Here is a 14,334-nt window from a genome sequence, read left to right as displayed (position 1 = left end):
CGCAAGCGCGAATTGCAGTGAAGTTAAAAGCAAAAAGTGTACGAGTGAAAAGAGAAGCGATTTTTTTTTTTTGAATTTTACCCTTCGATGCGATGACATATTTCATTTTTCTGTATAATTTCAACTGCCATTTCATTACAAGCAGCTTTTGTGTCACGTGATAGCTTTGTTCGCATTAGCGGCAATCATTCTGCAAACTGAGAGAAAACAGAAATGCGCCACAAAAAATCGATAACTCAACTGATTGTGTCAGCAGTGCCAATAAAATATGCTTACTCAATTCTATACTATATTGAGACCATTCCCCACGAAAGCACGACTTGTGTGGTATTTCCTTTATTTTTGGTGCCTCTAAAAGGCCCTCACTTCACGCACCAGCTTCCTGCGCTTTCGCCGCTCTCTTCGTTGCCGCCAAAAGCACATACAATTGAGAGCAACAAATTCGCCAAAGAGTTTCACCATTGTGTTGAAGGTCATGAAGCTAGCGCCCAGGAAGAGGCTAACCGCACCGCCAAAAGAGACCACTAACTGGTCAGAGCTGAAGACCACACGCCGACGTATGCCTCGATAGGGCAGACTAAGTTGGATAACGACGGTGCGTTCGAATTTCTGGCTGAGAAAACCCTCGTTCTATTCCGGTAAAAAGAGAGAGTGGAAGAAAGCTGTATGTGCCGTTAACGATTTTACTTGCTACGTACGCTTACCTGTAAGAAGGGCGAAAGGCTTTGCTGCAGCTGCACATAGAACATATACTCACAGAGCTGAACGCAATCGGTGCAGTTTGTCTGCGACCAATTTTGACGATGTAAACACAGCAGCTGATCGATGTTGCAAACGGGCAGATCGGGCGCCACAACATAGAAGTGCGGCTTGCACTTACAGAGCTCTATGGCTCTGTGAATGCGACGTTCCATGCAACACAAAGCTGTGGTGTAGGTCTGTGAAGACAATAAAATTTCTCGAATAAAAAACGAGTTATTTCTCATTTTTAGTGATTTGGCGATCACCTCAAAATACTGCAGATTACTTTCGTCCGGGTAGCGACACTTTCGATACTCTGATGGCAAATCGCGCACCTCATCTTCGGCGCTGAATGAGCTAATCTCCAAGTCAACGGTCAAAACTCTGCCTGGTGCAGCTGTCTGGTAGACGTTGGTTATATGGCCGGGCGAAACCACATCGTAGGGATTGTGCAGATACTGGAAAGAGAAACTTGGGTTGTTGAGAAAGATATTCGCATAGATTCAAAAAGAGAACATTAAGATCACGCAATTTTTTGTGTTAATAATAAATATTAGGCCCAATCACCAGTTAGACTAACACACATACCACGAATACACCCGCATCGTCTGGATATTCTGGATATAGCTTCGTGTTGCAAATGCTCATGAAAAGACAGTAGTGCACAGGGCTAACTTCCATAGTTTTTCTAAAAATAAAGGTACATATCTCACAATTCTCAATAGGGAATTTCAATAAAATACTAAGTAGGAAAATTAAAAAAAAAAAAAATAAAATTATAAATATTGCAAAAAGTAATGAGGAATCGTAAGTTTTTTCTCTGTTAATCTGCGTAATCAAATTACATTTCTCCACTGGGATTCGTGTATTTATTGAGCTGCGATGTTGTACGACACAGACCAACCTCAGTCATGGCCAGAGCGAATAAGATGTTTTTCGACTTCGATAGCAATCCGTCTGCTTGCTCTTCAGGTCGCTGCAACTGGAACGAATTTAAGAAAAATATGACTATGCTTAGGTGGCAAATGCTTTGAGAACGTGTTCCTATTCCGCCACGATTCGATGGGTGGCAACCCCATACCAAGGACCCTTCTAAACTAAATCTTTCTCTATCTTTTCATGTTCAGCTAAAATTCGTTAAATTTTTCAATTTCAATAGAAATATGAATTGATTTCCCAACATACTTCAGCTAAGTCATTCTAATTAAGTATAGTACATCCAGTCAATTTTTTTTATGCACCTTTTGGCATTATTTCTAGAAATCAAATATTAAATCATTTGTGCCTGGATGCGCCTAGACTTAAAATGGTGGTTTCTTTAAGAACAATGGACGACGTCTTACAGATGGGTGGCCTCGTAAGCTTTACTTTTTCAAACAACTGAACCCTTCTAAATACCTACCTACTCTCACACGACCAAAATTATTGGTAAACTCTTTTCGGGACTTCTCAAGTTCTCACCTTCACCAACACATCTACATAATTCACGTTCCATAGCGTCGAGTCATTCTGGTATGGCAGCAAAGTGCTCAAAGAATCGTAATGAAGTACGTTGAGCACTTTCAAGAAATCCGAATAATACTCGTATCGGCGGGTATCGTTGGGCGAAAGGTGCCACAGCCTAAAATGGAAATTATTTGAGTCGCTGTGGGAAGATTGTTGTGACTTGCTCCTCGGTTATTTCTCACTCTTCGATAATTTCGCGTTCTGCTACTTCGTTGCGAAAGTCACTGCACATGGTGATGCCCGCGTAGAGGAAATTCCTCTTATCCCAAGTCAATTCGGCAGCGAATACAATGGGATTCTCGCGAAAACGTTTCATTTGATCCAGACAGATGTAAATGGAGTAGTAAGTGGCCGCTATGACGATGCCCAACCAAAACAGCCGCTCTGCCCAGTGCAAGTCCTTGCGCGTCAAATATGGCAAGCCATGTATGCCAGTCTCGGTTAGGTTGCGCCTCGCAAACGTGCCACATTTCATTATCGTTGACAACTGCGAGCGAGAAACAATGATGGAGACTGGCTGACTTAGAATGAACTACTGCTGCATGCTATTGCGTCGGTGGATCCTTAAATTGTTTGCGTTGATGATGGATGGTTCGTCTCATTGCATTGCATAACTACAATCCCCTTCCGTGCCTGCAGAGTGTTGACGCTCTGGGACATTTTGTACATCCTAACATGGCATTTTAATTGCAATTTGTTGTTTTTGAATAATTTATGATTGCGTTTTGCTGTACTACAAAGCAACATGTAAGGCATTTAATGAGGCCATGTTATGTCTGATGACAGGCTAAAAGTTTTCAGCCAATATTCTTGTTTTTTATGTAGATGAAATTAAAACGGTAGTACATATATGTTTCGATTTGCTCCCACAAGAAAGGCAATATGTATTAAGCTTCGCGTGATTTAGGGACAAAAGTTGAAAAGCTCCTGAAAAAGTGTGCGAAGCTCTAATCCATTGCGAAATACTTTAAGGAAGACCGAATGTAAAGGATTTAAAAGTTTACTACATCTCTAACATCTTCTGCGTCAGGACGACCACAAAAAATCTATAAAAACCAGCTGAGGCCGGATTGGTTTTGGTCGTGAGTAGGTACTTTGCTCTACGTACGCTTATGTAAATATATGGAAAGCTTAGAAAGATCGTTTAAAAATATCTATGCTGGCTAGGGATTGCTATTTGTGTCAGCCGTACATACATATATAAATTCCATAGGAAGCTCTGCCCTCGCGTCACACATATAAACTGTACACAAAATTTTTAAGAGCGCTGCACGACTGCCTCGAAGTACCAATATCTGCTACCGATTTTAGAGATCTAGTTACCACGATAAATGACAATATGAATGTGAACTCTCAAGGCCCTTCTGACTCGTAAGGCTCGAAACAATTCTAAAGCGCTGAGATCCCAGAGATTGCTTCTAAAAAGCTCTTAAGCTCTTAAAGCTCATATCCACAACCTTCCACTGCAGGAGTTTTATCGATGGAAAGCAGACACAGCCTTTGGTATGGTCGGAGCTGTTGTGGAAGTGACCGAACTAATTGCAGGAATGATTCTGTTAGAGATAGCGGAGATCGAAGTACCGGCGCATTTTCTCAATTAACTCTTTAGCAGGCAAATTTTCTTAAGTCATTTAAAGGACCTATTTTCTCAGAGTGCAATGAAATTTTTTTCGTCGGTGCCGACATAGATTTGCTTCTATATGATGCTGCTTACAATATAGTCATGATTATCGTTTCGTAGCCGTCTTCATGTTTATATTTCAACGTTACTTACAACCTTATCTAATTTAAAATTAAAATAAAACTCAAGAATGTGAACAGACATTAAATGAATTGTCATTTTCCCGCAGACTTTTACTATAAAGTACATATATTATTTTATGTACTACTATTCGTATTGCTGCTGCCCCAACGCCTTCTCGTTTACTTTTTCTTCATTAATGAAAGGCAGCCTGCGCTGCTATTAATTCTGGCCAGGATATGTAACAAACGGAACCCCTTCCTTCTCTGCCTCTGCTTCACAGTGGTGCCGCTTACTGGTACAAGGTTGGGCCATGTAGAGAGTGCTCCCATTTTTCTTCCTGCTGTCAATGAGTTGAAATGAATACGAATGTGTCCCACATACATACGTACATTATGTACATATATACGTATATATGTATGAATGTTTTGTGTCTGTATTTTTGTATGTTGCAAGCATAAGTGTTGCCAACGTTTCCCGGCAGGGAAACCGCGAACTAGTTTATCAAACTACTTACATAGATTCCTCCCACCAGTCCCAAAATTAGCGATATGTGGTACTTTTAAAAAATTGTTTTATTTCACTTTTTTCATTAGCAATCTATATCTAAAGTGATGAATTTATAACTGGTTCGGAACTACAGAAAAAGGAGTGCAGAACGAAGTAGATCTTATCTGTCGAATTTAGAATTAGTTCGCAACTATCGAAAAAGGGATTAAAATCGCACACACTCAAGAACCATAAAGATTGAAATATCATGATACTTTTTTTTCGTCTGTCGATTTTGGAACTGGTTTGGAACTATCGAAAAAGGGATGCAGTAGGAGGCAATTGACACTTCCTAGTAGGAAATCGCAATGCTAAATTCGCCAATTTCTAGCGTGCAAAAGAGAATTAACGCGCACTAGTCATGGCTGTACACACTAAAAACTCTGTTTTTAAAAATGCGACTTTAAATTGAGTATATTTTTGTTTATTTTTAAAAATTTTTGGTAAATTTACACGATGGAAATGTATTTTTCTCGTTTCCACATTTTCGTGTGTCAAAATCCTTTTTGTTAGCGGCTTTACACAATTCTACGGTGGAAATCAGACAACAGATGTGTATTTTGTAATTTGTACACACTTTCGTAGTAAATTTACGCACACCACAGCAGCTATATTACGCTCTAAAAAGTCCGAAATTTAAACAAACTATTCAGTAACCTACCTTTTAGGTAGGAAATCTACACAATTTTTTTTTTTAGAGTGTAAATTCTCTAGTACAGAACGATGTAGCTCGGCACTCGGTACGTTTCCCGACAGGGTTATTTCGCCTGTGTCTATACGCTGTGGGCTTGTTATGATTTTTTGCACAGTACATAGTAAGTAAGTAATGCAAATGTGGAACACAGTTGGACGCAGCAAACAAGCATTAGACTATAACGTTGATAGGCCCTGTGATGTTTAATAAAAAAGTGGCTATTCTTATTTGTGAAGGAATAAAAAGTGAAAATGTAAATGAAGTATATAGAAATCATAATAGTGCGCGATGTAGTAGTGGTAATAGCTGACATATGCATACATATATAATATATCTCCATTTGTGTGTGTGGGCAGACACAAATGAATGAATGGCATACATTTAATGAGTGGTGGCAATGCGAGCCTTTCAGCGGTGGTGCCTCAGCTGCAGGCCTTTCCGTCGGACTGTCTATTATCATCAGTCTATTCTTATTTTGCTAATCAGCATTATCCACATATGGGACAATAAATCTCTTATCCTTTGGTGAGCTGACGTACGCTCATTTTTGGTTGCTTGGCAAATTTAATAACGAATTGGTTAAATTACAAATTTTTTTTCCAATAAATTGTGGAATAAGCTGTGGCTGAAATTTTGTGTGTTTGTTGCTTACATCATCAACTTATTTCTATGCATACAACAAAATCAATTCACATTCGTACTATGTGCAATGTGTGGCAATTAATGCAGTCATCCGAGTGAGTGATGCCAACAAAATACCTATTAATACGATTTCCATAATAATTAAGTTTTTTTTATGGAAAAAAGTGAGTCGAAATTAGCGAGCAAAAAAAAACGCTTTAAAACTTTAAAAAGAAGGAAAACTGCTGCGTAGCGTAAATGTATTGTTGTATTGGAAGGAGGTAGATATGTATGTAGTGTGATTAACAGGTGAGCTCATTTAAACACAAGTTTTATTCATACATATGTATGCCTCCAAGTATAAACTGTGACGTAAGTGGCACATCGAATATAAAAGCTGAGTAACAATTCTCAGTGCAAAAAAAAAAAAGAAATAGGTAAAAAAAGATAATTAAAACCAAATACAAAGATATTGATTATTAAGTAGCCAATAAAGTATGCTATTCATAGATTTGTGCTTAGAATTTGATTTGGTTTAAGTCATTCAGACTCCACGCAACCGGGGTCTAAGTAATCGGCTTACGTATGACTTGATTGATTGAGTGAGTGCCAATACTCTTTTACTCTTTGTATTGAATGTGCCAGAACACAGTCTGAATAACTGCAGACAGAAGAAATAAAGTAGGTAAGTAATAAAACTGGCGCTTATATTTTTTTTGTTCTTACTTATCATTCAACATTGAAAGCTGTTGTTGGATTTTTTAATTATATTCTATACCACATAAGATAAAAAAAGCGCAACAGTATAAATGGGAAGGTCTTTGAACAATACGATGGATGTACATACATTCTACATAGATACATAACTAACAAATCGTATTGTTCATAATTAACGCTCGTATCTTTTTCGAACAAAAAACTGTATAATATTGCGAAACACATCCGTATCGCAGCATCTCTATAAAAAAAAACAATTTTTTTACAGTGCTGAAATAAGGCGTTCTTAATAAGTTTTCTGAGATAGCTCGATCTTCCGATCAGGTGTGGACATGAACGTTTACTTTTCACCAAATCGATATCATTCATTTGATGTCAGGAGCCTTCCAATAATAATACCCAATTGTTTATTTAACCATTTCTGCTTCTTCTGGTATCTAAAGTGACAACAAGTAATTTTTAGCAAAAACAAACGACTTAAAAAAATATATATATATATATACATATGTATATTATGGGGTCACCTCCGAGACACTACCTTTCCGTTTCAAAAAGAACTATCGAAATCGGTTGACGTGGTCCAAAGTTATGCGGTAACTTATGTACATAAAAAAAAAAAATTCTCCGACAAACTGATAACCTCCTCCTTTTCGGAAGTCGATTAAAAAGAGTCTCATCTTTTAACTATCATAGTGAGCGATGTGAAATATAAACAAAAATTTAACTAAAAATTTAAATTAAAAAACTAAAAATTGGTGCGGTTTTCTTTTTTTGTAGGGCGTTTATGACCCTGAGTTTTTTTTTTTTTGTAGATTCCCATGCAAATACGTTTTGCCAATTAGGAATTTTTGTAAAAAAAAAATTAACAATATTTGACAGTTTAGAAACCAAATAATTTGAAAAATAAAAAAAAAATCCTTGGTTCCGTGCCTTGGTTACAACCAAAGTTTATTTAACAAAATATGATTGAATTAGACATTGCTCTCAAAAAACCATCCTATAATAGCAACAAGATGGCTTATTATTATTATTATTTTTGATTCATCTTTAAAGAAAGCATTTTTATATACATGCACACCCGTTATTTTAATATTACTAAGCTTTCGTTTTTTCTCTTTCGTTACAGGTATGTTAAAAAAAAGGATAACGGAAATTTCTTCACATTCAACAGAATACGATTAGTCCACAAAGGTCAAATGTAGTTTTTACAAATTTCAAATTAAATTCGGGAAAATTTATTAGGTGGCCACTCTGCTATCCCTAAACGGTTTTTTTTTCTACTCTGCAGAGCTTAAGCTTTTTCATATACGTAGTCTTTGAAAGCGTTCTGCATATTATAATGATGATTGCCATCTTGAGAACAGTGAACCATAAACCGCATAGAAATTTGTATATATGTATGTACATACAAAAATAAGTGCGAAACACTAACATGCTCTATGGATAGCTAATGCACATCACTCCCGCATAAGAGAGTGCTTACGATAATGCTGAAGACATTGTTGCAATTATTCCGCACAGCGAATTAGTCGGGAAAACATTCGCCAGCGTTTGTGATGGCAGTGAGCTCGCTTTATTATTGTTGCACTGGAAAGCGTGAAATTGTCGCACATTATGTTATGTCGCCCATTAAGTTGTACATACTTGAAAGTGATGTTGACATCCGTCAAAGACAAAAAACAAACAAAGCTGTGCTGTGTAATGCAATGAACAAAAAAAAACAGCTGAGATTTCCTCAAACACAGTTAGGATAAATTTCTGCTTTATGTCGTACCACCTCTCGAGCGGTAGAGACATACATAAGTATGTATGTACTTATATTTACATACAGTTTTGGTAAAGAGAATAGTGACATCTTTTTCTGTATGTACTTAGTTTTAAATTCCGAATGACTGACTGAATACCTGTACAATTATACGAATTTTTGCAATTTGTTATTTTGCTCTGCATTTGTTGCTCATTTAATTGAAATTCTTCCAGTGTCAGCAATTGTAGGCTTCGAACAATAAAACAATTAGGGGGTTCCCTTAAACTCGTAAAGTCTTAAACCGTGTAAAACTCGTAAGTTTACGAGGCTTTTATGGGAACACACACCCCCTTTGTGATAAGGTGTAATAGTTACGTAAAGGGACTGTTTGACATATCAACCAGGATTTTCTGTAGCAATTTTTGTTTCGTAGTATTTTCCATAACATCCCGCCTAGGTGTCTCCATCACTCTTGGCTAAAATACAATAAAAAATGTCGAAAATGCACTTGGTCCTTCCATTGTGTTCGTGGACGCCATTGCTTTCGTTGTCCACCCATGGGTGCGGAGTCGAAGGATATTTTCAACGGAGCGTCGTCATCCATGCGTACAACAAGTCCAAGCCAGCGCAATCGTTGTATTTTTATGCACTTAACTATGTTCATGTCGTTAAAAAGCTCGGACAGCTCGTTATTCCATCTTCTTCGGTACTCGTCACCCACGCGAACGGGTGCACAGAATAGTTCTCTAGAAAGCCCCCAAATTCTTCTCAACTTTGCAAGGCATCGTCCATGTTTCTGCGCCACATAGAAGAACAGGAATGTTGCAAGATTTGTAGAGCGTGATTTTTGTTCGTCGATAGAGGGCTCTGCTTTTCAATTGCCTACCGAGCCCAAAGTAGCACCTGTTGGAAAGAGTTATTCTTCGCTTTATAATAGACTAATAGGACTAAAAACGGCCTTTCATAGATATCTCAACTCCACCGCCACCTAATGGCTAAATTTGTTTGCTTAAATATTTCTGTTGTCAAAACAATAAGCGCTTAAGTCGACTTAAGAATCAATTAAGTTATACATATATGCATGCCATCACATTCTGCAAGTACTTTTGGGTCAAATCCCCTTCCCGCCAGCTAGGCTATTTAGGGCCGTTTTCTCAAGTAACCTCTAACTTTAAAGCTGACTTTATATGTAAAGGCTGCAATAAAATTTATAATTGTACCTAAAGTAAAGCATTATTATTATCGGTTTTAAATTGGTTTACAAACAAGAAACAAACATACGTCAAAAACCGATAATAGAAATGCCTAACTTTAGACATAGCTTTATTTTTAATCCAACCTTTAAATATAAAATAAAATGAGCTTTAATTTTAAAGGTTACTTCAGAAAACGGTCCTTAAAAAGTTATCAAAAAACATATTTTCGTTCCCCAAAAGGCTAAAATTACAATCCAAATATTAAAATCATGTTTTTTCTCGACTTCAGGGTTTTCGACTTAAGCGCTTATTGCTTTCAATCAACTGTATGAATAAATTGATAAAACTTTGATTTCGTTTTCCCACAAAATTGAAAGTACCAGGTTGACCGAGCTTTGCCCAGAGTGCATATACTTTTTAAAGTTTTCAAGATTGGGATAGCTTTAAAAAATATTTTGGAAAAAAAAAAAATTGGATCTCGATATCTATTAAGTAAATTTCTTACTCCAAAATTTAGGTGGCAATCCTATTCCGAAATACGCTGGAATGAATGGTACATGTCATGAGCGTTTATGTACTGTGTATACTTGAAAAAAAAATGCTGATTGAAATTGACAAAATAAAAATTTGTATTACATAGAAGCGTGGCAACTCTGATGGAAAATTCTTTCTGACGAAAGTTCACAACAATACCTTTTATTTGATATGCATAATGCGATGTTTTAGATAAATTGTGTAGAATCGAAAATAAGTGGCAACCTTACACTATTATCTTAAGGGTAACATTTTGTATATAGGGAAAGCATTGTTTAAGAACCTCTTCTTGGTACCCATGAATTGTAAAATTGTACCTTTTTTTCTAAACAAAAAATTTAATAAATGTACGATTCAAAATAGGTGGCAACCCTATTAAAAATATTTTTGAATTAGGGATCTTTAAAATACCTTCCAATTGGTACCCATATTATGATGTTTAAATTGTTTTGTAACTAAGTTCGAATAGGTGGTGGCAACCTTGTACGAGTCTTCTCAGAGATAGTGCCTATTCAGATAACCCTAGAATTCAAAACATTTACTGAGTACAAAAATTCATCAAAATCCGTGCGCCGCTATATATAAATGTAATGAATTCAAAAGTGTGCAGTTGAGTTTTATTTTTACAAACCGGGTCCATTATTTTGACGACGGCTGTGCTCCGCTTCAAACCTACGCACGTAGTAGCTGCCTACTAACTTTAGCGCGATCACTGCTTTACACTTGGTCCTAAGTAGCGATGCTGCTCCATATCAGATAACTGCCGAACAACAGCAATAAACACAAAAAAACCAAAGTATGTAGCAGCAACAAAATGAATTCATCAGTAGCCATATTAATTACTTTGTTTTATTGTTTAAATTGTTTTGCTGCGACTGCTGCAATTAAATTATTGCTGACTGACTGCATTTTGTTATTGTTGCTGTTGTTGTTGCGGTGTCATAGCATGTTGTTCGTCGGTGCTGGTTGCTGGTCGCTGGTCGCTACTTTGATTGGCGTGTCCGCTGAACATCGCCAACACTAAACGCTTAGCTTCGAAATACTCGCCTCAACACGACAGCTACATCCATTCAATGACGACACGTCGTCGACAACGCCCCCTCCCCCTCCCCTAGTTGGGCGGTCCACTAGCATTGTGTTATGCGTTTAGCCGAGTTGTATATACATACATATATGTATATGTCGCGAATCTGTTTGGATCTCTATAACAACAATTAAATTGAATGGATATTAAATTGCGGCAACAAGCAATAAGCATAAGCGAGTTGAGATTTGCGAAAATAAAAACGCTCGAGAAAATAATTTGTGATGGACGGCTCCATACATACACACACATCCGTAGAAATGTAGCTTAGATATAAATAGCTACATAAGTGCGCTTTTCGTAATAGTTTGGTCTATTTTCATCACGAAAAGCTAATCGCTATGGAATTTTTATAGCGCATTTGTCGCCTTTTTCAAATAAATTGCAAAGCTCACGTGTGCCTTTTTTTGAAATATGTACATACATACATACATACATATCTATGCAGTATAATTCGCGTTTAAATTTGTATCGACTAGTTGCTGGCTCGCAGCTTCCTTTGATGCAAAGAGTTATATACTCGTATTTATGCACATACATACATACATATGTATAGTATACTTTCGGATGGATGTGGTATTTGCTGTTTATTGTTGCTTTATTATTGTTACTGTGCCCACTGTCTAGATGCGCAATTATGTTAATTTAAGTAATTGTGAGTACTGCTTGCAAGTTGCGTTGCACTCAGCCACCACCACTCGATTGCTTTGCACGCAAAAACCTCCGCTCCAACCGCGCCCCCCACCATCCGCCTCCTCTGGCTGGCAACGTCTCCGCTAAACGCCTCAATCATTTTCAATTGAATTGAATTGAATAAGCTTTCAATGTCACTTTGCAATTTTTTTTAGTGCTTTGTTCCTTGTCTCGCGCCTCTCCTCCGGGTCGTAGTCAAGCAATAAACTCCCAATGGTTACAGTGAGTGGCGGATGCCTTCGAAAATGAAATGGAAATCTCTGCAAAAGCATCAATTGTAGTTGTTGTACAGCTTGACAAGGCTCATCTGTGTTTGCCTAGCCTATAGAAAACTTGTTGTTGTCTTTTGTTGCGTGCAATAGCCCCGATAATAGTGCGTTTTCGAACAATGTGCAACTACGACATACATACATACATACATACATATGTACTTATTATGCTACATTCATTCATACAGTATTGGCCAATACAATAGCACCCCCATCTCAAAGTGATATTGCTTCCCATCCATGTTTGTTTACATATTTATTTTTAGGAATTTTCAATTAAAAAACAGTTCGTTCTCTAACAAAACCTATATCAACTCAAGTTTAAAACTTTGTAGAAAACTCCAAAAAAATTCAACAAATTTTCACCCAAATTTCGACTTTTTTCTCAGAAGTGGTAGGATTTATTGAGTAAGTACGCAGTTTTATAGCCCCTTCAATTTTAGTCTTAAGTTTCAAGTGGCTAAAAATTACCGTTGAAATTTTTAGATTTTTTTTCGCCGAAGGTATTGCGGGTTTCTTCCATATAAAAATAAAATGTGTTTATTCGTTATATGAAAGCAAATGCGACAAAAAAAAAATTGAAGAAAAAATCAACGGTACTTTTTAGCCACTTGAAACTGGCACATTATCCGACTAAAATTGAATGGGCTATAAAACTGCGCACTCAAAAAAATTCTAACACTTCCGAGAAAAAAGTTTTAAATTTAGGAGAAAACTGAATTTTTTTGTAGTCTTTTACAAAGTTTAAAACTTGTGTTTATATGGGATTTGTTACAGAATGAACTATATTTTGATTGAAAATTCTTAACAATTAATAATAAAACATAAGTGGCAAACAATAACTCTTTGAAATGGGGGGTGGCTATGGATATGGCCAATACTGTACACATGTATGTATAAGGATGTGCTTATTTGTGTATGTATGCGTGTTGCTGCAATTTGTTGCAATAATTTGAATTGCAACGGGCCTTGCTCGCTCAAAGTTCTTGTGACATCGATTCTTTGGCATTAATTGAAAAATCACTGTTGAACAAATTTAGCAAATGCACACATATTTATACATACATACATACATACATATGTATGTGTATTAATAAATATTTAAAGCGAACAAGCTGTTATTTAAGCATAAACCTATTAGCAGCATGAGCATAAATTGGAAACATCAGCGACCCACATTTTTATATTAAACGAAAAAATGTTGCAAATTTTTTCTTTTTTTTTATAAATTAATTTCGTCAATCGAAATGAGTGGCAATTGGGCACAAACTATATTTTGATGTATGTCTTTAAATAGTACATTTAAAAAATCTATGTCCAAAAACTTCCAAGAAAACTGACCGAAATGCAGCTTCTTAAGTCTTTTTTATGTTCTTCGATTCCAAAAATTGCACCTCAAAATTAATTTCAAGCTTCGTAGCTGCATAGTAAAGTTATTGAGCGAAGATTTTCGTGGATAACATTGGTTATGATCCTATGTGTCAAAAAAAAGCTTTCTTCCCGTCAATCCCCACCTATTTCGATAAGTTTTTTTTTTTTTTTGGTAAATATTTGTGCTGCGCCTTTTTCATTAGACGCAAAAACCCGCATGAAATTAACACTCTGTGCGATCTTCGATATCGCGTCCATCTAAATCTCTGCTGCTAATCAAATACCTTTATAGCGATGACAGCAAATTGCACCCAAAATATCCAGTGTCTCTGGAAATCCGAGCCCGAGCTGTTGTGACCGACCGTCTGCTGAGTGAGATGATTGCCGATCGATGACAAGACGCGTGCTCTTGGTGAATGGCGTGGCGGCATGGCCCCCGAATGTATTTTAATTGACTAAAATATTACACACCCACACTTTAATGCACACCTTTGCGCTCCAAAATAGAAAATACATAAACAAAAGCGAACAAAAAAAACTAAGTAAGTGACTTTCATCGCTTTCTCAATATGTCGGCGCGTGTGTTTTGCTTAAAATTATTGCCAAGAAGAAGAAAACAACGCCGCTGTGTAATAAATCACACGCTCACCTACCACCGCCCACACGCCACGATTAGGATCCCGCTGTCGTCGTATCCTCTTTGCTTACCTGTAGCCACCAGTGATGCTTTACACGTTGTTGCCTTCTTTGCTGAGACTATTATAATACACACCTACAAACATTTGTATGTAGTTTCGTATGTGTGTGTGTTTGCGCTCTTTTTGCTCCCAAATTAGATACTGTTATTTTGTTATTTTTGTATTTTGGGGGG

The 14,334-nt window shown here is 36.9% G+C and overlaps 3 protein-coding genes across 12 annotated transcripts in view; 1 reads left to right on the top strand and 2 right to left on the bottom strand.

The window, feature by feature from the left end:
- LOC118743456 (mucin-12) overlaps positions 1 to 14,334 on the top strand; it is a 149,515-nt gene that overhangs the window by 70,071 nt on the left and 65,110 nt on the right. The window lies entirely within an intron of this gene.
- Positions 22 to 14,334, bottom strand: part of LOC118743459 (sodium channel protein Nach-like) — a 46,170-nt gene continuing 31,857 nt past the window's right edge. Inside the window, exons 1-7 of one of the 3 annotated variants that reach the window (XR_004993468.1) lie at positions 10,678 to 10,888; positions 1,587 to 1,723; positions 1,330 to 1,429; positions 1,008 to 1,199; positions 705 to 938; positions 277 to 630; positions 22 to 197 (exon numbers count right to left, since the gene is read on the bottom strand). Coding sequence is in view for 1 of the 3 variants with exons in the window: in XM_036476142.1 (XP_036332035.1) it covers positions 352 to 630; positions 705 to 938; positions 1,008 to 1,199; positions 1,330 to 1,429; positions 1,587 to 1,723; positions 10,678 to 10,686 (951 nt within the window). In the remaining 2 variants the exon portion in view is untranslated. Of the gene's footprint in view, positions 631 to 704; positions 939 to 1,007; positions 1,200 to 1,329; positions 1,430 to 1,586; positions 1,724 to 10,677; positions 10,889 to 14,334 lie in introns of those variants that run through there. The other 2 variants (XR_004993469.1, XM_036476142.1) reach the window with 2 other exon arrangements.
- Positions 2,338 to 2,722, bottom strand: LOC118743462. Its single transcript, XM_036476150.1, has one exon. It carries the CDS (start codon positions 2,720 to 2,722, stop codon positions 2,426 to 2,428), a length of 297 nt encoding a protein of 98 aa, XP_036332043.1. The 3' UTR covers positions 2,338 to 2,425.

Source organism: Rhagoletis pomonella, unplaced genomic scaffold (assembly GCF_013731165.1).
Source record: "Rhagoletis pomonella isolate Grant_MI unplaced genomic scaffold, Rhpom_1.0 Rhpom_scaffold_00007, whole genome shotgun sequence".
Taxonomy (NCBI): Eukaryota; Metazoa; Arthropoda; class Insecta; order Diptera; family Tephritidae; genus Rhagoletis; species Rhagoletis pomonella.
Note: the sequence above shows the minus strand (reverse complement) of the source record. Positions and strands in the feature narration are given on the sequence as shown.

Bases quoted from the DNA above. Each gene is read 5' to 3' on its own strand.
- LOC118743462 (XM_036476150.1), bottom strand. From the start codon at position 2,722: ATGAAATGTGGCACGTTTGCGAGGCGCAACCTAACCGAGACTGGCATA.